This window comes from Dryobates pubescens, chromosome 5 (assembly GCF_014839835.1).
Source record: "Dryobates pubescens isolate bDryPub1 chromosome 5, bDryPub1.pri, whole genome shotgun sequence".
NCBI classification, from domain to species: domain Eukaryota; kingdom Metazoa; phylum Chordata; class Aves; order Piciformes; family Picidae; genus Dryobates; species Dryobates pubescens.
This window is the reverse complement of record NC_071616.1, coordinates 31,389,201-31,416,547: the sequence shown is the minus strand read 5'-3', so window position 1 is coordinate 31,416,547 and position 27,347 is coordinate 31,389,201. Positions and strand designations below refer to the sequence as shown.

The following is a 27,347-nucleotide window of genomic DNA, read 5'->3' as shown; positions in this document are numbered from 1 at the left end:
AGCATGTTCTGAAAAAGCATTTAGGGGCTCAATGATCGATCTCCAAGTGAAAAAACATTGACAGAATAGCTATTTGAAAGAACATATCAAAAGAATTTAAGCCAAACTTCCAAACAGACAAAAAAGGTTGAAGTTCATGATTACTACTTATTACTGTAACAGTTAACAGCCTCTTTCCCAAATGCTTATTAATTTTAAATAAATATTATACTAAAATATTCTGCTTGATTCCAAATTACCATTATTTTAACTCCCAGAAAGAACTGCAATCATAACATACTCTTATCAAATCAGTAAATCTCAGTTACATTTACCCGGAAATAAAACTGTTATGCTAGCTACTCAATCAAATCCATACAATCCTAGAACTGCTCAGAAGGTGGCAGTCTGCAACAAATAACTGAATTAACTCCCAGACTATTTCATTGATAGGAGACTGATCAAATCTTCAACAATCAAGGAAAGCAGCTCAAAATGTTAAGTAATTCAACTGAATCAATTTTAATATTTTGTCCCATTTAAAAACATTCTGAAACTTAGTGCACGTTTTGAGTTGGTCATTCTTTATAAGTACACCAACCTGAATCCACTATTCTGAAAAATCAGCTTGAACAAATATGCCCAACAGGACATCAGGGTGGGGGAAAAATTAAAGAATCCCCAAACAGTGCAGCAGTGGGCCAAGATACCAAGAAATGTGGTGGACGCTCCAAAAGACTCATTTAGTCAAAACCACAGTTGGTATCTTAGAGCTGGCCATAGCCCTGTGGCAGGGCTCCATGACTTTGGAAGTTCCTTTAAGCTTGCAGATACTTTGAATGCAAAAGCCCTCTGTCCAAGAAAAACAAAGTCTGAAACAGATTAACTGACAATCACTCACAGCAGTAGGAGACTATTTTCTGGTGACATCTGGAAAAATGCTATATACATACCACTTAAAATTTCCTATGATACTGATGGTCTGGTCTGCATCAGAAGCCCAAGTGATGGGTCTCTGAATCACCACCTGGCGGAGTGTGAACACATGATCTCCAGGGTCTGAAGCATTCACGAAGTATTCAAATACACCTGTCTGATCTGCAAAATTGGGGGCTTCACTGAAAGGTGGATTACCTGTTCAGAAAATAAAATACATATTGACACATTATTCTTCTGATTGCTCTCCTGTGTTCAGAAATTTCCTTAGAAAATATTCTCTGGGGCTTTGAATTACTCTATCAAAGTACAGTCTCCAAAACTGAAGTTTTGGGAGCTGGAAGGTGATTTTAGTGTTAGGTTTAAGCAGACAGTTATTTTTAAACACATGAACAAAGTACATTACTTTCTTCCCTATCTTCCTTCCAAAAACTAGTTCACTATGAGTAATATCATTTGCAGTAAGACATCCATGTCAACATACGGAATTACATATACCTTATGGCAAGTGAAGTACACAAGTGTAAATTGTTGGATCAATAGCTATAAACAAAAATAAAACACACATTCAGACCACTTCATGCCTCTTACATTAGATGACTAACATGATTGTTATTGCCTTTCTACTTTAAGACTGCATCTGTGTGTAAATTGTTTTTTTCAATAAGAGAAATACAACTTACGAATATTGAAATCATCTTTGTAATTTGAAGGAAAGGGCTGAGGTGGTGGAGGCTCTGGGCAACCACATTTCTGCCCTGTCTTGAGTGTGGTTAAAGTGTAGACTTCATCCACATTTAGATCTAAAGAAAAACTTCCCCTCCACACCTAGAATTAAAGAAAGCTCAAGCTGTAAAAGATGTAACAGCTAACTAACAAAATCCCCAAGTTCCTGAATTAGAGATTCTGTAAAGTCCTCATTTAAGGCAAAACCAATGTCTTGCCTCAACATTGAGTATCTCCAAGCTATTCTGAAGACCCCTTTCTCCCAAACTCTTCTTTACCATCATCTAAGCTTATATACATATAAGCTAGTAAAAGTGTAGTTGAACAATTAATAAAACATTCCTTAGTTACACACTTCAGTCATGGAAGTCCAGGAGTTTCAGCAAAGGAAGAAGACAGACCTGAAATTGCAGAGAGACTAATTAAAACTCATCTACTTACCTTTATAGGGTGGAGCTGCTGGAAAAGACTAGAATTTCCAGATTCAAAACCAAGTCGTGAATGCCACACTTGAAGGGTTTCCACCTTATACTACAATGAAACACAGTATTAAACAACAACAAAGAACCCAAACAAACTACAACCAAACAATGAAGCACACAAAAAGACCCCCACCAAACTGAAAAATACTTTAATACCTGGAGAAATATCAGTCCTCTACAGGTGCCTAATTTTTGTTATTTTACAGCTATTGATCACATTAGATGCCATCTATTCAGCTACTACACGTGATTACCTTTTTATAGCTTATACATCAATAAGCCATTAACAGGACCTAAAATTACTCATTAAGAGAGAAAACACTGTAATCACACATACAGTCTTCAGTTTACCTATTACCAATAACTCTATCCCTTCAATACAAGCTCTCTGCCTAAGAGTAACTAGATTGAAATAATCTGCTGCTAATTTTGCTTATTTGCTTTAAAGAGACCTTCAGTTCAGCTGCTATTTCTTTGCTATTCGATTTTGAGCAAAGTACTTCACTTACAGATCAACAAACTTGTGCAATACTGTGGCATATCCACTACATTACTTACAGATTTTAGTCATATCCAGCCCCCACAATTTTTCATTTTGTTTCTCAGGTGAGTAACAAAACAAGTCACAGTTTGGTTTGAGTAAGTTCTCTGACACTCCCCCCAGAGGGAGCTGTACATCACAAATAACACTCAACTACTTTTCTAAGCAGTTAATTTTATGAACAGGAGCACTGATGAAAACAGACTAATGCCACCAAAATCGAATTCCAAATAAGTAAACACTCTTAACTTCTTAGAAGAAATTAAACTAACTAACAAAGATTCAATTCAGTTTTCACTGTGAAAGCATTGTTCACATTTCAGAGGGAAATTGAGATCAAATTTTTACATTAAAAAGAAAAGAAAGAACAAACAACTGGGAGATTTTCAGAATCTCTGTTGAAAAGATGGAACAACGTATCTTACAGTATATGGTCAAGTGCAGTTACTGTCCTGGAAAGGAGCTGATAACAACTAGGAATGTCATGGTCATGATGGCCAAACTGTATCAGTATGTCAGAATACCCATGCTTAGAATAAATGCTTAAGAAAAATCCAGTTGCATTGCTGTGGAATTTCTTCTTCAATATATAAATGATTAGACTAGAGTTAGTCTTTATATGAGTTCAGTTATGACATCTCATGGTTAAAGCAGAACTAAAATGCTTAAAAGTTTGCTAGGTAAAAACCTCTAGTATTGGAGGTAAAGAGCTCCCATTTATTGCTGACCTGTGATACTGTCTCACATGTATTTGATTATAAATAGCATCCATTTTATAAGACTGATGAAATGTAATCAAGATCTACTTACAAATGACCCTTTGAGGTAGAAAGTTGCTCTCTGAGGTGTCACACTGAAATGAGGCAGTGGAGGTCTGATACACTGAGAGTGATTATGAGTCTGAAGAAAAACAAAATACGTGAAAGAGAACACTTTACTGGAATGTATTATAGCAATGTTCATGAAAACATACAGCATAAACTGAAACTACAAAAGCAACATAGATCAATTTGCAGCTATTTATTTCACTGTTATCGTAATGATAACTGCAACTATATTAGGTTAACATTTTGAATTCTGCTTTAAAATACCCATGATTCAATTTCCCCCCCATACGTCATCTAATTAAAGCTAATTTGTGATATAAAGATGACACATACATTGGTCTCGAAAAAAGATTCAATTAACTATTCAAAGTTTAGACAGAAAAGAAATCTCTGGCTGTCTCACTAACAAAGAGACAAGCATCAAAAAACATATTCACAGATATCAAAACTGTATAAATTAGAACAGGCTCTTCATAAAAAAACACTTCCTTTATCTTTTCTTGTTCATTGGAACTGCTTATACACACACCATAGTTTCAATGATGATGGTAAGGTTTCCTAGGCCATCTGTCAGAGCCACAAAACTGCCACCTCCTTTTAAGTGTCCATCCACTTGCAAGTATGACCAGCCTGGCTGAGTAAACTGTGTTGTATGTGCTTAGACAAAACAGAAAAAAAAAAATCAGAATAATTGTCTTCAGAAATAATCCCATTTGTATACTGATTTAAATTTCTTTCATACATGCTTACACAATAAGAACTTCATTTTTGGAAGGAAGTAATGGAACTTCCAAAACAAGTTTTACCTATACAAGAATAAAGATTGAAAGATTATACTAAGCCACAACTGAAAACATCAGCTCTGTGGCAATGAAACAATGGAAATGATAGTGGTTAGTTAGAAAGAAAAGAATAATTACACAACTAAGTCAAAAATGTACATGCAACATGAATATTCATCACAGCTTAGATTTTTCCACACCTTGCAGGGGGCGGGGCAAAGTTTGGTTTTCTTTGTTTCTTTTTCTGTTTTAAACAAACAGTTGAGCTAGAGAAAGCATAGATGAGCATCTCCACAACAAATTAACTAACTTACTAACATTTTCAGCATATAAGGGAGAGAACTACTACCTAGATCATGAAAATCTTGAGCAATGTGGAAACAAGAACTGCTCAGGTGTCCTGAACTGTTCATGTAACAGCATGGCAAATTTTATTTTTTTTATTTTTTTTTTCCCCCAATGCTTTTACACATACAGCAAACTAGCAGAATAACATCTTGTTCCTCCTTTAGGGCATTATAGCAGCTACTTGCTCTACTGAACTGTGACAAAGAGAGCAAAATATTACAGGATCACAAAGCAGCCAGTGAATCCACGTGCCTGTAGGCACAATGTATACACACCCACCCTTCCCTCAAGCATGAGGAAGTGCTGACTTGCACAAGCCAAGTATCTCAAGCAAGACAATAATACAGAGGTTCTTTGTTCCGTTTTCTCAAATTGAGAGGTATTAAGCGACTACTTAAGGATTAAAAAAGGAAAAGGAACTAGAAAAGCACACTAACCTTTATGGGCACTTCAGATCAAAGTATTTTAATAGTAACAGTTATAAAAGGCAGCAGTTTATTAATTTCTGCTGTATCCAATGGCCAAGTATTAAGATTCCCCTTGCCATTAGATCTTTCCCATTTCTATTGAGAGAAGTTATTTTCTTTTTCTTCCTCTTCTTTGAAGTATTCACTAAATTCTCCATGAATCTACTTTAATTTGGTACTAAAAATAATGCATATACAAGCCACTGAACAAATAAAGGCCTTGGAAAATACAGTTATGCTTTGTTAGATCGGAAAACTTTTTACCTGTAATCCAAACAGGAGCTTCAACTTTGTAGTGGCCACTCCATGGCTCTTGTGCTGTCATTAACCCACACCGACCAAAGGGCAACTCTTCATAGTAACTAGCCACCAAATTCCATGCAATAGTTCTGGAAGGAAAAAAAGGTTTGTTTGCTCCATTCATATGGATGACATTACATAAATTTCATACAAGAATTTCTCTGTTTTCTCCAGCATACAGTGAAAGGAAATTTAAGGGGGTGGCAGGGGGAAATAAAGTTTAAAAAATAATTCCTTCTTTTATCTTTAAAAATTATGAATAGAAAACAATTGCAACCAGCTATCCTCCAGGAGCTGTTGCTATTTCAAGAAGTTATCAGGACACTAACATGATTAATTGCTTAGATCTTTTGATTTGGTCTGCACTGGAAATTTTTTGCTGGGCCTTTAAACTTGGGACCTATTTGCCCTTAGTATGGAAGTAGAGCTTAATAAAGCAGTTATGTAAAAAGTAAAAGCTGGCACGCTATTCCGCTACTGCATATACGTGAATGCAAAGGCATCCTTCTGAAGTCAGTGCCATAGATTTATCACAATGTATTTGCATTTCAAAAGATATCCTGAAATCCTACAAAAAGGTGCTTATAAAATAAAACACATCTCAAGCTGTAAACACTTGCTCACATTAAATTTGTTCTCCAGATTTTCAAACTTAGCAAAGAAATGCAAGGAACTCGATTTCAAAAGGAAACAAGGTTAGCAGAAAGACAAGCTGCCTTTCATCAGTTAGGCTGTTTTCAATATAAAAGCCAACACAACTTCAATATTGGATACAGACTTGAAACTACAACAGCTTCTGCATACAATATATAGATGTGGCTGCTAAGCAAATGGGGCATATATAATTACAAAGGGCTTGTAAAAATGAAAAACAATGGGAAAAGAAAGACCCCCAAAGTCAGATATTAAAGCACATCAAAGTCAAGAGGCAGCCAGAACAGACAGGAATACATATAGGAAATAACCATATCTGAATTTCAGCTTGCAGAGGAAACAGAAAATTCATAGAAACTAGGTAGCTCTAGAAAATTCCCTTTGGCAGTATTTATATGCTTCATGCTGTGGTCTGTTTCAAGAATTTCAGACAAAAGATTTCTCTGTATTTTTCCAAAATTCAGTTACATAAAAACTAAAAACTTTGAAAAGTGTTGCTTGATGCCTACGTTTTCTTTAATAGGACTTCTTTTATTGATTCTTCAAATTAGTAGTCAGTGCACTGGAAACATCATAGTATGCTTTCTACTCTCTTCTAAAACTGCAAACTGTATAACTTCACAGTAAATAGAACAGCTTTATTCCTGCTTTAAGTATGGAAAGCAAACATGCAGGAAACAGCAAACATATTAAAAGATTGCAACATGTTTTAGAATGGGATCAAGAAAGAAGTTGCATGCAAAAACTACATAATTACATCCATACCTACTGCTTTTAACTGAAGACAAAAAACCTGATTAAGACCTTAAAAAAAATACAGATTAACACAGCTTTATTTTCATTTTCCTCCAAGGTCTTTTCTGTTGTTACTTCCTGTTAAAAATACTCTCTTTTTGACAAATGTCATCAAAGGCATCTGAACTCAGGCACTGGGTGCTGTTGAACACCAACTCAAGAATACATTTAAACTCATGGGACTACCACCATGGAAAGAGGTAAGAACATACCCTAATATATTTTAATACAGATTGACAGTGCAAAGAGTTTCAGTTTACATACTATCTTAATACAGCAGATGTATGTGTTCCATAGTACTTTAAACAGTTCTTACATAGGAAGTTGTAAAAGCGAGCAGTGCAGAGCACTTACGAGGTCATGTTTCCATTCACGTAGTTTTGGTTCAGGATCCGAGCCCAGCAGCCTGCACCTACTTCATCATTGAATGTACTGTAATCTTCTGAAGACCACAGTTTCTTCTTAGTTAATAAGGCATTTGGCACAGTTTTTGTTCCAGGATAGTGAGCCCTACATGACATTTTAAAAAGAAAGAGCACTTAGCACATAAATATCTAAGCCTGGAAGTACATACTACTGCAATTTTTTACCTCCTCCAAAATAGAAACAAAATAAACCTCACAACCTTTCTTTAGAATAATACTAACGGAATAAAAGAGAATTAAATGACAAAGAGAGGTAAAATTCTGTAGCTTATTGTATTTGCATCAGTAGAAGATTGTATCTTTTGACACGTGCCAGCATGTAAGTAAACTCAGATTTACGTTGTGCAACTTTCGTAACTTCTAAAGCTAAGCTTTATCCTAGAATTCAGTGTGAATGTTTTCAGAACTGTAATGTGCTGAACAGAGGAATATATTCTACTTTGAACTATCTTAAACAAAACTGTAGATAACTAGTAAATCAACAGTAAAATACAGTACTATGTATTATTCTGAGAACTTCACTGCAGAATGTCTTAGGACCTCAACATAGAATAACAGAATCATTTTGGTTGAAAAGGCCTTTAAGCTCATGAGGCCCAACTGTTAACGCAGCACTGCCAGGTCACCACTAAACTACATCCCTCAGTACCACATCTAGACAGCTTTTCATTCCCTCCAGGGATGGGGATTCCACCACTTTCTTGGGCAGCCTGTTCCACGACTTGACAACCCTTTCAAGAAAGAAATTCTTCTTAACATCCAACCCTGCCAAAACTTGAGGCTGTTTCCTTTTTTTCCCTCTATGGCTTGTTCCTTGGGAGAAGGTATCGACCAACCCCTACCTCACTACTGGCCATTTCCCAAGTACTGCAGTCCTTTACACATAGCTTCACATGATAACATAACAGGATAGTAGAGATTTTAGCTACATTCTTCTCTGTGTACAGATTACTGTATATTCCACCTTTGGCTTGAAAATACAAGTATTACTATAATACCAAGTAGAGGTTTTCATAGGGGCATAAAGTGTGCAGCTTGCATGGACAAATCAAAAAAGGAGTAATTTGTCTTTCTACACTCCACACCTTGAAGAGCTGTTTCTTAAAAGTCAACATCCCTGGCAAATACAAACTCAACTATACAAAGAGAGGAAGAAAAAAAAAAAGGAGGGGGGTGTTACAGAAAGCTTTACTTAAGATTACACAGGAACAAGACCTATAGATTTCCAATTTCCTGCACTATGAATGAGGGTCACCCTTATTGGCATAAGAGGGAAGAAAGATAATTTAACACTAAAGCTATGGAAATAAAGTGGAAAAAAATAGGGATGATAAACAAAATTAGAGGGAAAAGAGATTCACGAGGCACACTTCTTTATTGGCAGCTCTGCTCCACTTAAAGCTCACACAGTTTTAACCTTCTCATTTTGTCCCACTGATACACAATCCAGTAAAACTGCTTCACCACCAATTAAGAAATTAATCCTTTTTCTCTGCTCTTAGATGCAACTTCCATTACTGATAATGAATAGCTGTATATTCTTTGCACCTACACCACAGTCAACTAATGAGTTTTATGTTCATTAATAGCTACATTAGTCCTTAAAAGGTAGGACACGACTGAGTGTCTAACTCCTTTCCATAACAAAACTTTTTTACTCCAACAAGTACACCAATTTAAAAAGTACACACTGCAATGTGTACTTTAAAAAGACCTACCCAAATGCACTAAATAAACAGTTGCTATGTGATTATAGTGAAGGCTTTCACACCTGGTGTGTGCTGGATTTATTGAACTCTATGCAATTTATATTTGAAGAGAACACTAAATCATGCTCCAGCCCTCTTTTAGACATTTGTGCTACTCTACAGCCTCAACAACTAACACAAGATGTGCAGCAAAGGACAGAGTAGCTGTGTACAGAACAGTATGCTCTGCTCCTTTGGCAGTGCAAACAATCTTTTTACTTCCCTGTAAGTGAAACCTCCAAAAAAGGGTGACTGTAGTCTCAGGAAATAAGTGGTCCACACAAAGACCATTGTAATTTGGAAAGACTTGAGTATCCTCATTAAAATCCCACGAAAAAACACCTATCTTTCTATGATAAGCACCACTAAATGTCTAGTAGCCAACTGATTATCCATAATAAGAGGAGAATTTCATGTCCCTGTTAAGACTGAATCAGAGTAAGAACATAAACCTTACACTTGCAATGATTTAAGCAACTACAACTTACTGAGGTAGTGTAAAAGCAGCTGAGCATCAGGAACTGACTCTGTGTGCATATTTGCAGCTGTCAAAACCAGAAAGGAAGCATGCTCACTGAAACTACCACAGGGGGTCAGGGCAACTTTAATTTACACCTGGTCAGAGCAAGATCACAGTTGCTTTCACTTGGTGATCTACACATGATCCAAGACTCCACTTGCAAAAACCTGTCAGGATACTTATTGTTGTTCAGGAAGGATTGATACAGGAACACTGACAGCCGGTTTGCATTTAGAGGGAAAACCTTCATTCCAACACCTCCTATGGGTCAGACAGTTTAAATCCAGAGTGACTGTAAAATTAAAAGTTCATGAGCAAGTCTTACAGACATTTCCATTGAGGAGACAAGCAAACAATCTCAAATTTAGTCTACCACTGAAAAATATTAGCATCATATGATGAAACACCAGACTAGAAAAACAAGTCAGCTGGTTTCACGCTTTCCAAATACAGCCTACCTATCAAAATGAAATGGGAACTAAGACACTGTCTTAACTTAAAAATAAGCATAGCCTAAATTCATTTCTAGATCACATCCCGTCTGTAATGGACCAGTGGAAGTCAGTGAAACAGACCAGTGGAAGTCAGTGATATAAAGCTGTATACAAAACTCTCGAGTACTTTTTTTGCATACCAAGACAAGACCAAAACAACCCTCAAAAGGGTGCAACCACAGGCAACAGGAATCTTTCACATGACAAGAGTCTCATGATTCAAATAAAGGGTTGCAGCCCATGTGATTTGTTAGTTAGTGAGAAATATAGTATCAATCCATTCATTGTAAACATATTGAGAGGTAAAGTTTTGATTATTTGTAACTAGCACAGCCAAGATGAAGGCAAACTATGAACAAATCATCTAGAAAGAAAAACAGAGAGAACCCCCTACCCAATGACATCGACCACTCCATGGAGCTCAGAGTCAAGCAGCAAGACAAAGGAAATGGGCTCCCACAGTCTATCGCTGGCTATGATCCTCACCTGCTGCAGACCGTGCTTATCCAATGTGTACCTCAACAGCTTGGGGGAAAAAGGAGAGCAAAGAACAGAGAGAAGAGAGAAATAAAAAAGTGTTTTTTGAATTGTCAAAAATTTATACTGGGATAGGCAGCATCTTCTTCAGCACTATTTGAACATATTTCAAAAACAAATCACGTTCCAATTTGTGGTTTTGCAACTTGGACAGCAACTGTTACACAAAGCAGAATGTAATAGATTGTCAAGCACAAAGCAGCTTCCAAGAAGAACACCACCTTCCTCTACCATGCCAAATCACAAAGTACATAACAAAAGGAAATTTTAAAAGTGTTTGGTTCTTGTAAGACTGCAGATAAAGACAAAGCCTACCACATTTCATGCAAGACACCACACTTGCAGATTAGCCATTTAGATGTTACAGTGCTAAAGGTTAGGCTACAAGGACGACAGAGGACAAGAACAACTGAATTGTAACTCATAAACCTTGTTAAAGTACAGTAAACATCTCATTAAGATGATTGCTCCTATTACCCATACTAATCAACTGTATAAGAGTGAAGCAACACAAATGAGACCAGCTCTTCCTAAACATAACCAACACACGAAATGAGAAAAACTCCAGACACATACACACTTTATTACTCAACTGCATTTTATTTCAATTTTAAAACTGCAACCACTGTACACTTGCCTAGAGACATTTTAAGGCCTCAAGATGCAGTGAAACAAATCTGAAATGTCACACAAGACAGTCTAACATGTAGATTCTTGAAGTCCAGAGTACACTAAACAGTGTTTGCTGTACTTGTAAGTTCAAATAGTATGAAATGCCCAACTACCTTCAAATCATTCTGTATAATTCTCCTATATATAATCTTTTCTAACAGGGAACACTATCAGCAGGAAACATTGCTGCAAGATTATTTTTTTCCACAGATCAGAAACTGAAGTAGCATATGTGCAGTCTGACAGTAGCCTGAAACACCAAGACTTCCTGCCCCAAAGTACCTTGAAAACAATGTTAGTATTACTTCTGTATTTGTATTTTCCTGCTACTTCTTGCATTAGAATAAGGCAGTACTTGGTTTGTGCACATAACATACACACAAAGGCTAAAGTATTTGCAATCAGGGGAGGTTCCTGACACCTAGAGAAAAATAGTTTTAATGCCTATCTTCAGAAAGGACGATCTGAAAAACTACAGGGCCATCACTCTAGCCTCAGTCCCCAGAAAGGTTATAGAGCAAGTCTTCCAGGAAGCCATTTTCAAGCACAAGAAGGATAGGAGGATGACTGAGAGCAGCACCATGAATTTACCAAGGGCAAATCATGCCTGACAAACACAATTGCTTTCCACAAGATGACTATCTGTTTAAGCAGGGTAAAACTCAATGGATGTCATGTACAGAGGATAAAGCTTCACTGGAAAGCTTCACGGCATAAAGGTAAAAATTACCTGATGCAAAAATAAAGAATGAAAAGGTAAAAAGAAAATTAAAGGAAACAAAGAAAGGAAAAGGTTGGTTACTTTTGATGGATGGATGCCACTTCAATTAGCTTGATAATTTCTAAATAAAACAATTTAAAATTTAGCTTCAGGTTTCTATTCTAAAGCAGAAGCAGCAACAAGTCAGACAAAGGGTTACACTCAAGAAGAGATTACAGAGCAATGTACAGAAAAGTGTTTCTCAGAAAATAATTTAAGACTGTTTAGGAAAAAGGACTGACTAGCAGATTTTGCAACAGCTAGAGACCATTATCTAAAAGACTTGAGCTTCTAACAACTTTTTGACCATTCTGAAGGACAGACACTAAAATACTATCTTTTCCTAGGTCAGCAAGAACTCTTTGACAGTCTGTGCCTTAGAGTCAGCACTGGCAGAGAAGCATGATGTTCTCATTTTGCACTAACCTTAATTTCTTGATAGATAACAAGACTACTTCACAGGAAATATTCTGCTACCTCTATGAGTTTTGTAATGAGCAGGGGTGGGGGAGTCAAGGAAGAAATCTGTATGGCATTCAAGAAAAATTTCTGATAAAGAACTTCCATCTCAAAGAACAATTAGAACATGCCTATAGTCCTAAAGGCTACAAACAAAAAGCTATGGCCTTGGTTCTGTCTGGCTCTTAAAAAATTAAGAGCTGCACACACTTAGCACAGAAACTTCAGAAGCTTCACTCTGCAAGTTTCATTGCACAGCAAATCATAACTAAAAACACTTCCCAATGCACTGTAACTTGCTGAGGTGCAAGTCTTTCTTAACCTAAGAAACTTAAGTTTTTAAACTGAGTAAGTTACTCATCATAGCTGTCATTTCTCAGGCAGACACTTGCAGGTGATTAGTGTTTACAAGCTCAAGACATAAAAAGCATTTACAAAATCCCTGCTTAACTGACCTTTGAACCAAGCATTAATTTAAACAACTACGAGCATATCAAACTCAATGGTTTTAAACTGAAAAGAGGGAAGATTTCAACTAGATAAGGAACAAGGTTTCACAAAGAGGGTTGTGAAACATTGGTAACAAGTTGCTCAGAGAGATTGTATGTCTCCCATTCCTGGAGATATTCTCAAGGTCAGGTTAGATGTGGCTCTGAGCAACCCAATTTATTTGAAGATGGCTGTGTGTTATGGTTTGGAGCTGGTAGCTTAACTCACTCCCGAAGTGTTGGACTAGATGATCTTTAAAGATCTCTGACAACACAAAACATTCAAAGATTCTAAATGTACACTAGTAACAGTAAGGTTAACAGTGGTTAGCAAGTCAACAGATGCAACACAAGCTAAGAATTCATATACTTATCAGTCATTTCCACTAGCAACATGCTGTAATTATTAAAACACCTTTATATAGTTTTGAGAAATCAGAGATTCCCAAGAAAGCAAGAGCAGCAGAATAAGTATCAAGCCAGCTGACAGAAGCAAGGTACTAAGAAAGCATACTGTGGAGCAAGAGTGCAGACAAATCAACAAGTCATCATTTTCTAGAACAATAGTGGGCATCCCTCACTGCTAAAATTGAAACAGATTTTATTAATGTTTGGGTTTCTTTTAATACAACAAACTAAAAAACAACAAATAAAGAAAAAAACAAACAAAAGCCCACAAAACACTGGATGCTCATTTTTACTTGTACTTTCTTGTCTGTGTGTGTGCTTCTAATACTCCCAGTCTTAGGACACAACCAGAAAAATCTCAAGGATATGTAACAGGGGAAGTCCCAGTGCGGTAAGTTTCAGTGTGAAAGTTCAAGTATTCCTGAAATTAAAACTAACTGCAGACCAAGAATTCAGCCCTAAGGTTTTTCTGACTTTGAAGATACATGTGCAGATCAGCTAGAAGTCTCCTATCATTCCTAGTGCCAAGGTAAGAAGTCTAAAAAACAGCTCCTAAAGAAATGATGGAGGAGTGGTAAGGTTACTTTATGCATGTGCTGAACTGAAGGAAGAGAGGAGGACAGTAAAGAGTAATCAGTCACCACTGTACACAATGATGAGAAAAAAACAACCCTGTGAATGGCTACAAAGTATAAAATAAGAGCATGCAACTTCTCAAAATGAAGACTTACAGAAATGAAGCAATAAGCAATATGTAAAACTCCTCCCTCCTCCCACACTTACCCGACTACCTCAATAGCATCATTAAGATAGGGATCAACTATCATCTCCTTTGAAATGTTCCAATCTCCATCTGCAGCGATGATGCCAATGTTCCTTAGACCCAGTCTGTCCAAAGATTGTCGAAGTACCTTAGTAATAGATAACACCACTTAAAGTACAGCCTTCATCAAGCAGGCAATATGAAAATTTAAGGCTGAAAACAATTTAAGAACTGAAGAAGTAGTTGGTGGAAGCATGCCTTCAAACCAAGAAGGATAAGAGAAGTCCTCACTTCTCAAAGAAGAGTCATAAGGGCAACTAAAGACTAAGTTAATGCTAAGTGTTTTTAACATTTATTGCACAAAAAACGGGCTTCTCAATCCTTGACACCCTATGTGTATACATGTACTCCACTTGAACACTCACGACATACTAACTCCATCAACTGCATGTAACTCATTACATATGAGTAATGGTGTCATCATGAAGTCAGTGACATTAGGATGATCTAAAAATTATGAGTGGCTGGAGTATGGAAGTGGATATACCTACCTAAATAATTAGAAGTAAAAGTTAACCTGAACCAAAAAAAAAAAAAAAAAAAAGTATATTGAGAAAGCAGAAAATAGAAAAGAACAGAAAATTTTGCCTTTTCAAGTGAAGAGCACCTAAGCATTCTTTTCATAGGCTGAACTAAAAAACCCTTGATGTTCTAAGCACCTGATATTTAGGTTTACTCACTACTTGGCTCTCATGTGTCTCACTAATTTTCAGGAATGTAATACAGAAAACTGAAATTGCATATTTACAACAAAATTGAGTGCAGTCAAGTTTGAACTCCAACATGCCATTCTCTCTTTCCAGCTTCTCCTTACTGTTTTACTGACAAGGATTATAAACTTCTCATGGAACTTCTTAGACCAAACATACCCAGCTCTAACAGTTAAGAATGAATCAGACTTATACGTGGCTGTTACAAAAGCCTATTTTATCCGAATGCTCAATGAAAAAAAAAAATTAAGTCCTTCCAGCAGCTTCCACATACAGTTGCATCTGAAAAAAGACATCAGTCCACAGTCAAAAAAATCCTGGTTTTGGTCATGGATATAAAGGAATGATGCACTATGTGCTATTTGTGCATGTGCACAAGAAAGTTTTTTCCAACCATTTCAAGATCAGCAGCCATAAATCCTTAAAGAATTTCCTGTAATAGCCATCCAGCAATGTCAAGGAGAATAGGGAGCATTTCTCTTTTGACTTGTAGTCAAATAAGGACACAAAGCAAAGCGGAAGTGTTGGTGACAATAAAAGCTTAGATCTAAATGATATAGACTTAAGAAAAAAAAAAAAGTAGCAATTAAGTTCAGCTGCTTGAAGCCTTTGAAGCATAAATTCCTAATGGTAGAAATACTTACAGTAAGGTCCTTGCAATTTAAAACTTTCTATCTAGCTAGATTAGTGCTGATAGATGCCATGTAACAATACAGACTAAGAGAATGAACAGTGTTACATAAAAAGCCTTATATCGCTCTATATACAGTGGAGGCTTTGAAGACTGACATTTCTTGGCAAATATTTGGCTGACTAAGTTCTAATTTTAAAGTAAGCATTTAGCTCTAGAAGCCAAAAACTGTCTCAATTCAACAGCAAATAAAAAGCTAGCAAGTAGAATGCCATGCCTACACTTGACAATTTAGTCTCCATGTTTGTTCTCCACACGTTAGGAAGACAAAGATGACAAAGCCTCTAGGTGACATGGCACAGGACTGAGAAAAACAGAAGATTTCTATTTCTTACAAGACATATTGAATGCCAGGAAACCAGTTTTTAAGGAAGAGCCAATCAGTGATATAGGAAAATAGAATTTATAGCAAGATCTGCCTTCTCTCTGATGATTATTTTTACACAGGGTTCACTCCTGTAGGGATTCCAAGCACTGTAATATCTAGTCAGCAATGAAACAACACTTGAGGCTAAAAAAAACCAATATCCAATGGAAAAAATTCACACACAAACAAACAAACAACATGACAAACATTTACTATGTATCTTCCACCTTACTTACATTGTTTTATTTCAGCCTGCAAACAAGTGTTTTGATTTCTGTTTGGTTTTGCTTCTCTAACACACTTGCAGAAGAACTAGAGATTTCTATTTGAAGTACATCAACACATTTTCCCCTCCTCCCCTAGAAGGCTACTAGACTTCTTAGTGAGTTTTCCATTTCTCCATAGCTTTAAGGAAAGTTACGTATGGTTTGTACTGAACACACTGGAATGAGATATTTTATGAGGATTCTAAGCACACTCACTGAACAAGTTTAGACAGGAATTTAGCTTCACTAGCAAAATCTGAAGCATCTACACATTGGTCACGAGTTTTGTTACTCAACTTGTCTGAAGAAACGAGACAGCCTGACACAGATGCCATGATAGCCGGTGTCATACTTCATTGTATTTGTGTTTCCTCTGGAAGGTATTTTGTAACTCAGTTGAAAAGTTTAGTACTAAACCTGTGTCCAAAAGGAACAGTCTAGAAGCCTACAAAAATGAGACTAGAAAAATACCTCTAATGAAACTAGTAGTGAAGTATACAAGATTTGGTCTAAGGCATGGTAAGACTTGAAAACTACCATGGTGGCAGAGGACACAGTTAATCAGTTTAAAACGCATGGCTGATTAACATTTGCTAACAACAAACCCATAAAGCTGGATATAAAGTATTCCTCTTCCATGGTACAAAGTATATGACCACAACAGATCTTTATGACGGTGCTTCCTGCTTCTTTCTCAAAGCACTGCACAAATCATAGGAACCAGCTGGAAGGGTATTCATCTAATTCTGCATTCTAGGAAATCTAACTTTTAATGTAGATCTTTTATAGGAGAGCATTCTCAGTCTTCAGGAATAGGCAGAATTTTATATATTGCAGCCTTATGAAAAAGAGGGGGTTTTATTTTAATTAATGTCAAGCTACCTGTATTGTTTATTAGAACTAATCATTGAACAAAATAAATACCCAAGTTGCCAAAGACAAATGATGTGACTAACCTCCTTCAGTGTACACAAGCTGTAAGAAGTGAGATGTTTCAAATAGACACTTTCTTATTTTAAGAAAATGGAAGCCAATTCCTGCTGAGTTCTGTTTTTCGATACACTCAATTTAAGTCTTCCCTGCTTTTTAAAATTGGAAATGCTACTGTTTCTTAGCCTCAAAGCAGCTACAAAGAAATGAACAAAACAGAAGCTTGTACTTAAGATTCTACTTTGATGTAAAATAATGAAAAGATGTGCATTTTCCAAGAAGGGCAGAGGAGCAGGAAGGGCAGACAGCAATGAGAGATACTGGAGAATAGAAGGTTTGTTATGTGAAATACTGTGTTCTTCCAAATATTTTTAGAACAGGAAGGCCTGAATTTTGCACCACTGAAAAACATATTTTCCATCAAATAAGAACCTCAAGCTTTATAGCAATAATTTAAGTGCATTACATTCACTGGAACTTTGTTACAGGATCTTAAGTACTTCTGGATTTTGGAATTTACAGCTATATCCACGCCAGCACAAAGATGACAAATTTGCATGATTTCAGTAGCATCAACTGGAGCTTCCATTAAAACACAAAGGTCTCAAACATTTAGCATATACTCACAAAGTTCAAAATAACAGTTTCAAACACACACACAGAAAAACAAACAATCTAAAGATCTGATCCTGTTAGATTGCCACACCTGCAACTACAAGAGTTCAGTAAGGGAAGTGTAGGATTAAGGTCCCTCTTCTAGGCAAGTTCAGAAAAGCTAACTATTTTTTTTACATATTATAAAAGAAACATATCACTGTAGAGAAATTTTAAAAAAAAAAAAAATACATACCTTAATATATTTGCTATTAAATGCCCTTTCATTCCATATCTATAAAGGAAAAGTAAAGAGTCATTTAGAAAAGTCAGAATGTGACAACACATAAGGAAAAATTTTACTTCTGTGTATGTAAGATTATACAATCCATTAATGAACTGCATGGTTTTGTTTTGCTACAATGAATGCTCTGGTTGGTTTTGTTACCAGCTCTTCAGGGGAAAACAATGTATGAAGGTTCAAAATAGCTACTTGTCTATCAGTCTCTAAGGTATACTGAGTGCCGCCTTGCTGAAAAGAACTCTAGAGCTGTTTGAGCTCTACAATGGTAGCAGTGTTACACATGACATTACCACCAATAGATCTACAGCTTAGAAAACATTAAGAACATTGTGGCTTCAAGGCACGGTCCTAACGAATGTGCACTGTCATAGGAAAGCTAGAATAAACATATTGAACAACTGCCTACAATTTCAATGACACTTAAAGACTTAAAATTTACACAACACAATATCCATGCTTGAACACACAGAGATATTCAACATAGTTTAAGTAAACAGACACAAAACAACCTCACAGAATAGTAGGGGTTAGAAGGGACCTCTGGGGATTATCTAGTCCAATCTGCCTGCTAAAGCAATTTTGCCCAGATCAGGTTGCACAGGAACGTGTCCAAGCAGGTTTTGAAAGTCTCCAGAGAAGACTACACATCCTCTCTGGGCAGCTTGTTCCAGTGCTCTATCACCCTTAAAGGAAAGTTGTTCCTTATGTTTAGGTGGAAAACATTGCTCTGGACATTTATCTTCTATGGAAAGAGTCTTTAAGCTCAACGCAACACTGAGCGATAAAACACAACCAGAAACATCTTTAATTTCTTTTCTAAGCAGAACATGAACCCTGTGACTCAGGGTAAAGGCAAAAGTATTGCTCTGTAGGTGTAGATTACCCAACCATCTACAAGCAGACAGTTTCTTGCAGATGGGATTTGTTCTAGAACTGGAAAGCATTTTACACTGGTTCTGTTCTAAGGGCCATTATTGCACAAAGACTGTAAAGCTAACATAACTTCTGTCTTTCCCTAGCAACACAAAAAGCCAAAACTGCCATTACAAAACAGTATCTCTTCCTATGACTCTCTTCAAATAACCAACAGAGACAAGACAAAGACTTTAGTAATGACGACAGATAAAATACAGAGAACTTTTTGCTTTACTGACCCCAATATAATCAATGTCCAAATCATGATACTGTTTAGCTCCCAAGATCCAAGAAACAATATAGTAAGCAGTGACATCTGGATAGTCATAGGGCCAGTTTTCACCCTTCCCTATCCACCCTGGAAATGTCCACGGTAACCCTGGAAAGAAGTTAAAAACAAATGAGTAAGTGGCTGGTCTACCATACTCAGTAAGCTTCAACAGCAAGTTGTAATTTCATCTACCTAAAAGAAAGGAGTCAACAAGCACTTCAAACTCACATAGTTCCAGTAAAGAAAATAAAACATAACCTACATAACTGGCAAGTATGCCCAACTATAAATGCTGCTCAAACATTAGTATATGGGGGGGGGGGAGGGGGGTGTTAAGCTAGAAAACTGACTATATATAACTTTCAATTGTATGACATTAGCTCTAATAGGTTTAAAATTCCAAAGCTTTTAGGATAAAAATTGGCAAAGTTATAGACAAAGGATCAATACTGAACACCAAAAATCATTAATCTCCTGAATATGAATTTCAGAAGTGACAATCTGATTGTAATAAAGGAAGAAAGATTAGGATCAAGAAAAAGCATTTCCAAGTGTCAGCAGTTTACTACACCTTGTAGCAAATATGAACAACAAATTAGCCTAAACAGATTCTGCTGAGTTTTCATCTGACTTTCTACAAGACACCATAGGCTAATTCCAAAGCAAATCCTCCTTCCTTTGTTGGAAAATTGATCTGAGGGAGGAGGGAAGTTTTTAATAATCACAATTAGTCACAGATGGTAAGCTTACTGTTTGTCACAGTGCCCAGCTAGCATATCCTGCACTAGCCTTGGAGCCTGATCCTTGAAAGAGGGGAGATTAGACCTATTAATTAATAGATTTCTTACCTTGTTTCACGTGAAATACATTTTATAAAGCATATCCATTACAATCTAGAGTTACATATTTGTACTGTAACAATATGCACAGAACCCACAATCAAAACAGAGACAGGCAAGTCCTCTCACAGCACAACTACACACATAAGACAAATCCAGAAGATAAGATCCACTGTAGTGGGGAAGAGGTCATGGGTTTGTAATAAGAACCTATAATGGAATTTAACATGTAAAAAAAAGCATAAATCTGTAAATTTTATAAACCAAAACTTTTACTCCATTATTCAGAAACTCAGTTCTCAAAACAAATCATTTATTATTACTGTGATATAGCCTAAGCATTAATGTTACTTGAAACAACCAAATGCTTTAGAGTCACTTCTTATCCTATGCTGCTTGTTGCGCTACTCCTTTGGGTAACTAAGTAAAACACACCAAGCTCAAGTGAAGCATCAAGGCAAGCTTACTAAATGTTAGAGATTTTAATTTGTCTAAGGTAACATCAAAGCATGTGCCCATTAAAATAATTTTGCTAATTAAGGGTTAAATATGTAATTTAGCTGAGAGGGAAGAAAGCACTCAAATTCTAATATTTGAAGCAGCTTACCAATCATTTTAATTTTGGGGTTCCTCTTCTTAGCTTCTTTCATCAGCCACCATTCATAGCCCCGGAAGTAGTTCTCATCATTTTCATAGTGCATATGGGAGGGTTCAGTACCATCTAGGAAGGAAAGAGACAGGTACCTCACAATTATCTTCTGTGTCATACATTGTAATGTCTTCTGTATTGTTCACTGCCATAGTATGCAAGCACATACCTCCAACATGGTTCACATATTCTTTGGTATATATGTCAAAGCAAAGCAGGAGGTGGGGGGGGAAAACATGCCACCTTTATTCTTAGCATATTAATTGTTGGGCATTTTATATCCCTAGCTAAGACAATACAAAGTCTATACTCATTATCTTGGCTCAACAACCACTAGGAGAGTTACAGAATTAAGACCAGAAGTAGAAAAAAATTAAAGATTGTAGAAGCAGGTGATATCTAAACAAAAAGAAAGCAAAAGAAGGTTCTACTATGTTTCTTTTGTAGAAGACAAATCTAGGGATAGAAAAGAAAAACTGTCAAAGGTTTTCAGTGACAGGAAAGTTTTATTTATTTATTTGTAGTAAAGATCTAATTTGTAATTTCCATGATGTTCTGCAACTGCTGAAGCTTTTGGAGTGAAATGCTATGCGCTAAATTCCCTCAGGCAAAGGTGAGAAAAGAAGCAGGGGGGGAGGGAAGGGGAAGTGTTGCATGCAAAGTCATCATACTCAAAAATTAATAACTTGTGCATGCAACTGCAATAATTACTTATGGTAAACTATATGCCTAACTGTTCCAGAGATCTCTTATGATGAGACTTTTTTTTTTTTCCAATGAACCTGCTGAAACAGTGCATTTCATTACAGAAAATACAGTTATTTGTGGGGTTTGGTGGTGGGGTTTGGTTTTTTTACCTTACTAACACTTAGTTATTTAGAATTTCTATTTGTCAGAAACTTAGAATAGCAATTACATTCCGAAATTAAGACTCCTGATCCCAGTTCAAACAGGCTCCTGATCATACTTCTAACAAGAGTAAGAGCTGCAGTGTAGTGTGTGTTAAGACATGTGCATCGTATTGCTCTCCTAGAATCTGGAAAGTCACAATGCCAGTATGTAACATTCTCCTTAGCCAGCAGCAAGCCTTTGAGAGGAGGTCTGTGCATACATGAAGGCAACTCCATTTGCCTCTAACCAGCAATCCAGTGACCAAATACTGGGCTCTTAAATCCAGTATAATAATTTTCAACATTAATTTTTCTTAAGGAAAGTAAACCATAAGAATGAAAACCAGTATTATGTTATACCAATATATAACTCCAAAAGAAAAGTTCATAAGATTTCACAAAGACAGATGTTATGCTTTCTGTTTAGTATCTGAGTCTGCTTTAAGTTTATTCTTGATGTGGTTAACTTATTTATGGAAAAGAAAAGAAAAAAAGGCAATGCAAACTGTAGTGTAGTTACTGCTTCCAATCACAAGCAGTCACTAAACTGTGCCTCTCATATGTAAATACAGTAGGCTAGGAAAATGATGCCAAAACATTTTCATTTGCAATTGTGGCCAGACAAAGAAAGACAAAAAAGTAGTTCCTTCTGACCATCTGTTTTTGCATTTCCATACTTTTAAGACATAACCTACCTAGTCATTTACAAGTTTTACAGCTTGCATTGCAAAAATGATGTTAGGTAAGTGCTCTGCAATTCAGAAAGCTACTAACCCTTAGTATCTTTCAGCTTTAACATCCTTATCAATGATCTGGACAAGGTAAGTCTGCAGATGACACTAAGCTGGGAGAGAGTGCTGATCTGCTTGACGTTAGGAAGGCTCTACAGAGAGGTCTGGACAGGCTGGATCAATGAGCTGCAGGCAAATGTATAAGGTTCAACAAGGCCAATTGGCTAGTCCTGCACCTGGGTCACAACAACCCCATGAAATGATACATCTTCAGGGAAGAGTAGCTGGAAAGCTGCCTATCAGAGATGGGGGTGCTGGCTGATAGCTGCTTGAATATGAGCCAGCAGTGTGTCCAGGTGGCCAAGAAGACCAGCAGGATCCTGGACTGTATCAGGAACAGTGTGACAAACAGGACCAGGGACGTGACTGTCCTGCTGTACTCAGCACTGGTGAGGCCACACAGTTTTGGCACCCTCACTAGAAGAAAGACATTTGAGGTGTTGGAGCAGGTCCAGAGGAATCACAGAAACATTCAGGCTGGAAAAGAGCCTCAGGATCACCAAGGGCAACAAACTGGTGAAGTGAAAGCTCTGGATAATACATCTTATGAGGAGCAGCTGAGGTTGCTGGGGTGGTTTAATCTGGAGAAAAGGAGGCTGAGGGGAGACTTAATTGCTCTGTATAGACTTCCTGAAAGGTTGCAGTAAGGCACATGTTGATCTTTTCCCCCTAGTAACAACTGACAGAATAGAAGGAATTGGCCTCAAGTTCCAGCAAGAGAGGTTTAGATTGGATATTGAAAGAAACGTTTTACTGAAAGGGTTACCAAACACTGGAATAGGCTTCCCAGAAAGGTGGCTGAATCCTCATCCCCAGAGCATTTTAAGAGAGGCAGAGATGTAGTGCTAAGGGATATGTTTTAGTGGTGACATGGTAGTTAGATAATGGTTTTAGTCAATGATCATAAACGTCTTTTTCAACCAAAACAATCCTATGATACTAATCTTCCCACTTTAATCTTAGAGGGGGATAAAACTCATTTGCTCTAGAATGCAGCTTATTAACCATATGATAGCACAAACTGTCTCCATAGTGTTAATATAGATTTCTCCTCTACCACTTAGCTGACATTTTTTATGTTTTTCTGCAACTTCAGTACAACTACAGAATGCATCTCCATGCTTCAGCTACAGTGACACATGCAGGACACGCTACTTACAGCATCACTGCAATGAAAAGTTAAACGCTGCTCAGGCAAAATCCATACCTGTTGATTGTCCATCACCTCCAATCTCTACTTTGAGGATATGTAAAGATGCACCAAAATTTGGCTAGAAATAAAGACAGACAGAAAAACAAACAGGATTCTGCTGTTAAGAAGAATGCAGTAAGTGTACAATTTTGAGGATACTGAAAATTCAACACTTTGTTTTTTTGTTATATGCAAATTATAGATCCAATGCAAAATTCTGCTTCAAAACCAAACTGAGCAAGATAAATTGCACGCTTATCTTTAGTCAGTTTTGCTGACCCTTACACCCTTAAGGATATTTCTCCATGGAACTACTCAATTATAATTTTGGCATCTTAAAAAAAAAAGTTTTGAGATAAGAGAATGCAGTATGATTTAAAGAAAACAGAAAAAAATGCTGCATAGACAGTAGCTTTCTTGGCTTACAAGCTTTGCATTTTTTTAAATAAGAAAATATTGCAAGTTTACCATTTCTCTTCTTGTCATTTCTGCTTTTAGACATTTAATGCATTGGTTTTCCCATCCCATCACACAAACTGAATGACATTAGAAGACAAGGTGAATGAGGCAAAGTATATCCGGGTGCCTCATAACAGCTTAAGAGGTTTTAATGAAAAAATGCATAAAAATTATTGGAAAATCATGATCTCCCAGACCCACATGTCCACTGCATGTCTTGCATGTCTACTGACTCCTTCAGAAAACTCATATTCCTAACACATGGCTTCAGTCTCCCAAAAACAAAGTGTTTGGGACCCCAGTCACATACATTTCTTACTCGACCCTTTAAAACCAATTCATTAAACTACACAGTAAATTATTCCCCTCCAGGCATCTGGATTGCACTACTTGAAAGGGACATGACATCCTCTTCCAGCAGTGTAATGTACAGTGCCAAAAGCAAAATAAGGTATGACTATTTGGTGAAATAATCTTACCATATATTAAGTTGGATAACTACACAGGTAACACTTGCCAGCCAAAGCAGCTTACGAACCAATAATGTGCACATGCCTTCTAGAGTAATTGCACCTGTATTTGAGACTAGTTTGGAACACATAAGCTATAGAAATGATGTAGTCTGTATAGCCATTTTCACATTATGTCAATCTGTCTGTACTCCAAATAACAAAGAAACAAAACAAGAAAAGTTTCAAAACCCCACTTCCTGCAATCACTACAGACAACTAAACCCCTCATTTTAAACACAAAAACAATTTAACCTTCATTAAGTCCACGTGGATGATTGAAATATGTTGAAAACATGTAAGGAATTTTCATAATATACTGAAGAGAAGGGTACTTAGCAACATACTGATTGTCAAAAACAACAGCTAAAACATAAGGTTCTGATAAAAATCAGCATTGAACTCGGTGCTTTCCAAGATGGGTATTTTCTAATTTAAAGTAGTACTGAATATAGCATAGGAGTTCCAACACTATATGGTTAAGGAACTCTGCATGAAACTAGACGTTATTGTATTCTATGTATTCTTTGTATTAGTGAAACTGACTTTACCTTGAAGAGATAATCTAAAATCTGCGAGCGATAAGGTTCTTGGTAGTTCACCAGGAGTCTAGATGTGGCCTAAAATGGAAAGAAAACACCCAAATATTAAAAACTAACTTTCAAACATTTAAGTACCTTGCAGTTCATTAGCCTAGGACTCACACAGCTCACAAACCTACAAAAATATTTACAGCACCAGAAACTCAGCTAAGCCCCAACAAAAACTCTTTTCTGACGTTTCAATCGTGCATTTCTGGTTTTGCAGTTTGCAATTGATCTGTACTCTGGTTAGCTGTAATTTACCACCGAGTCCAGAGAACAGAAAAACAAAGGCATTTTTCAGATGTAGCACAAGCAAAACACAGCTCCCTCACAGCTCTCTACTTCCCACTATTGCTCTGGCTCGCCGTACACTAACGGGAGCTCACGAGACACAGGCGGGTGGCAACTCAGCAGGTCCACGCGTGGCTAACAACTCTCTGAATCTCACAGCTCTGCTTGCTGAACCACAGGAAAGCATACGACTGGCTGTTGCCTTGTCCAGCATTAGAATGATCTGCTACAAGGGGAAAAAAAACAAACCACCCTGGCATTGCCCTTCTCCAACAGCACCGAGGATGCGGCGGGTACCCTAAGGAAAAAGCCACTGCACAGCCAACTCTCGAAGCCGGCCCCCCTGCCTGCTCTACTCTCCTGAGAGCTTCCAGGACTCCCCAGCAGAACTTCATTCCCGCCTGCTCGCCCACCTGCTCACACGGCTGCCCTCAGAAGTTCTCTCTCCCACCTCTCATGGCTCGTCTCAGCGACACCACACAGCCCTTCCGACCTCCCTCAGGGACACCCTCCGGCCCAGGCCCCGCCAAAGCCTCAAGGGCCTGCACTGAACCCACCAAACACTCCCACTGACGGAATCCCCCAGCCAAGTGTCCGTTTGAACCGCCACCCCGAAGAGCGCATTAGTATCATAGCATCGAAGGAGCCCCCACGCTCGCCGGCGCCGCTCACCCCGCCGCCGCTGACAGCCCCAATCCCGTCGAACTGTCTGCTCAGCCCACCGGCATCGTCAAGCACATAGGTGGCCGTTGAGATTGCAGCGGCACCAACCCCAAGGGGCCCGGGGCCCCAGCTGCAGCCAAGCAGAAGCCAGCCCCACAGCAGAGCCGCGCACCCCATCCCACCAGCTCCGCGCTGCCGCAAGCACCCGCGCGCAGCCCCGTCCCTACCGCGACTCACCCCTACCCGGCTCCGCCTAGTACATGACCGCACAACCTGGCAGTCACCTTGGAGGCGGGGCAGGAGCGCCCTTCGCCGCCATTTTGCTAAAGGGAAAGGCGACAGGAGAGGGAGGCTTTCAGCCTTTACGGCCAACCCCTGCTTACGCTGCAGCTAGCAGTTGCTATTTTGAGAACGGGTGAGGCAAGTTCCGGCTAGTAGGAGCGGTACCGCCATGCTGGAAGTGGGCACTGAAGCGAGAGACGCTATCGTGGAGCCATCTTAGTTGTGGGAAAGCTGACGGGTTGTGGGGCGAGGCGGGGTGTGGGCGTCACTACGGTACAGGGTTTCTGCGAGGAGGCACAAGGAAATTGCGCTGAGAGCCTCCAGGGTAGCCAGGCGGTGAGAGCTGAATCACACTGGTCTTCTTTTCGGGGCCTCTGGCAAGGCACGGCATTTTCCTGAGAGGGATGCGCATTTCCAGGCTCTCACCAGGACACAGCAGCCAGTTTCCTGGGTTTGCTGCGCTCTCGGGATTCTACCAAATCCTTCTTAAACTACGCAAATAGCGGCACTTTGAAGTAGAAAATTCCAGCACCTTGTCAGAAAGACCTTTGAATTCTTGCACAGGAAAAGCAGGGTGTGTTCTGGGGTACAGGGCCAGGCACCAAGAGGCCTTACTCAGGAGCTGAATGCTGGTAGCTTCAGGGGTTTCCTTGGGACTTTTAGTTTGCCCCAGTTAGAGCCACAGCTGTCTCAGCAAGCCCCTGGAGAGAGAGCGTGAACATTGGTTTTGACTTGTGGCACTAGCAGGATAGAACCAGCCTTTCTCTTTAGAGCCATCACGGCACACAGTACGGCAGCTGCACAAGAATACAACCAGCTGAGGTGGGAGTTGTGCCAAATGTTGAAAGTTTCCGTCAGGATAGCCCTGGTGTTACTCAAACACCAGCTCATGAAAGCACTGGGCTCAGAGGAAAAGTAATCAGGAGATTGTCAATCAGCTTGATTGTCCTATAAAAATGCTTACAGGAGAACTGGCTGG

At 38.2% G+C, this 27,347-nt stretch overlaps 1 protein-coding gene across 1 annotated transcript in view; it reads right to left on the bottom strand.

The window, feature by feature from the left end:
* Window positions 1-26,328, bottom strand: part of GALC (galactosylceramidase) — a 31,846-nt gene extending 5,518 nt beyond the window's left edge. Inside the window, exons 1-14 of the mRNA XM_054161941.1 lie at window positions 26,096-26,328; window positions 25,100-25,168; window positions 23,596-23,659; window positions 20,666-20,779; window positions 19,188-19,327; window positions 17,986-18,024; window positions 10,419-10,549; window positions 7,192-7,347; window positions 5,353-5,477; window positions 4,021-4,148; window positions 3,475-3,564; window positions 2,083-2,172; window positions 1,599-1,743; window positions 933-1,113 (exon numbers count right to left, since the gene is read on the bottom strand). Of these exons, the coding sequence (XP_054017916.1) occupies window positions 933-1,113; window positions 1,599-1,743; window positions 2,083-2,172; window positions 3,475-3,564; window positions 4,021-4,148; window positions 5,353-5,477; window positions 7,192-7,347; window positions 10,419-10,549; window positions 17,986-18,024; window positions 19,188-19,327; window positions 20,666-20,779; window positions 23,596-23,659; window positions 25,100-25,168; window positions 26,096-26,263 (1,640 nt within the window). The 5' untranslated portion in view covers window positions 26,264-26,328. The remainder of the gene's footprint in view (window positions 1-932; window positions 1,114-1,598; window positions 1,744-2,082; window positions 2,173-3,474; window positions 3,565-4,020; window positions 4,149-5,352; window positions 5,478-7,191; window positions 7,348-10,418; window positions 10,550-17,985; window positions 18,025-19,187; window positions 19,328-20,665; window positions 20,780-23,595; window positions 23,660-25,099; window positions 25,169-26,095) is intronic.
* Window positions 26,329-27,347: the final 1,019 nt, after the last annotated feature.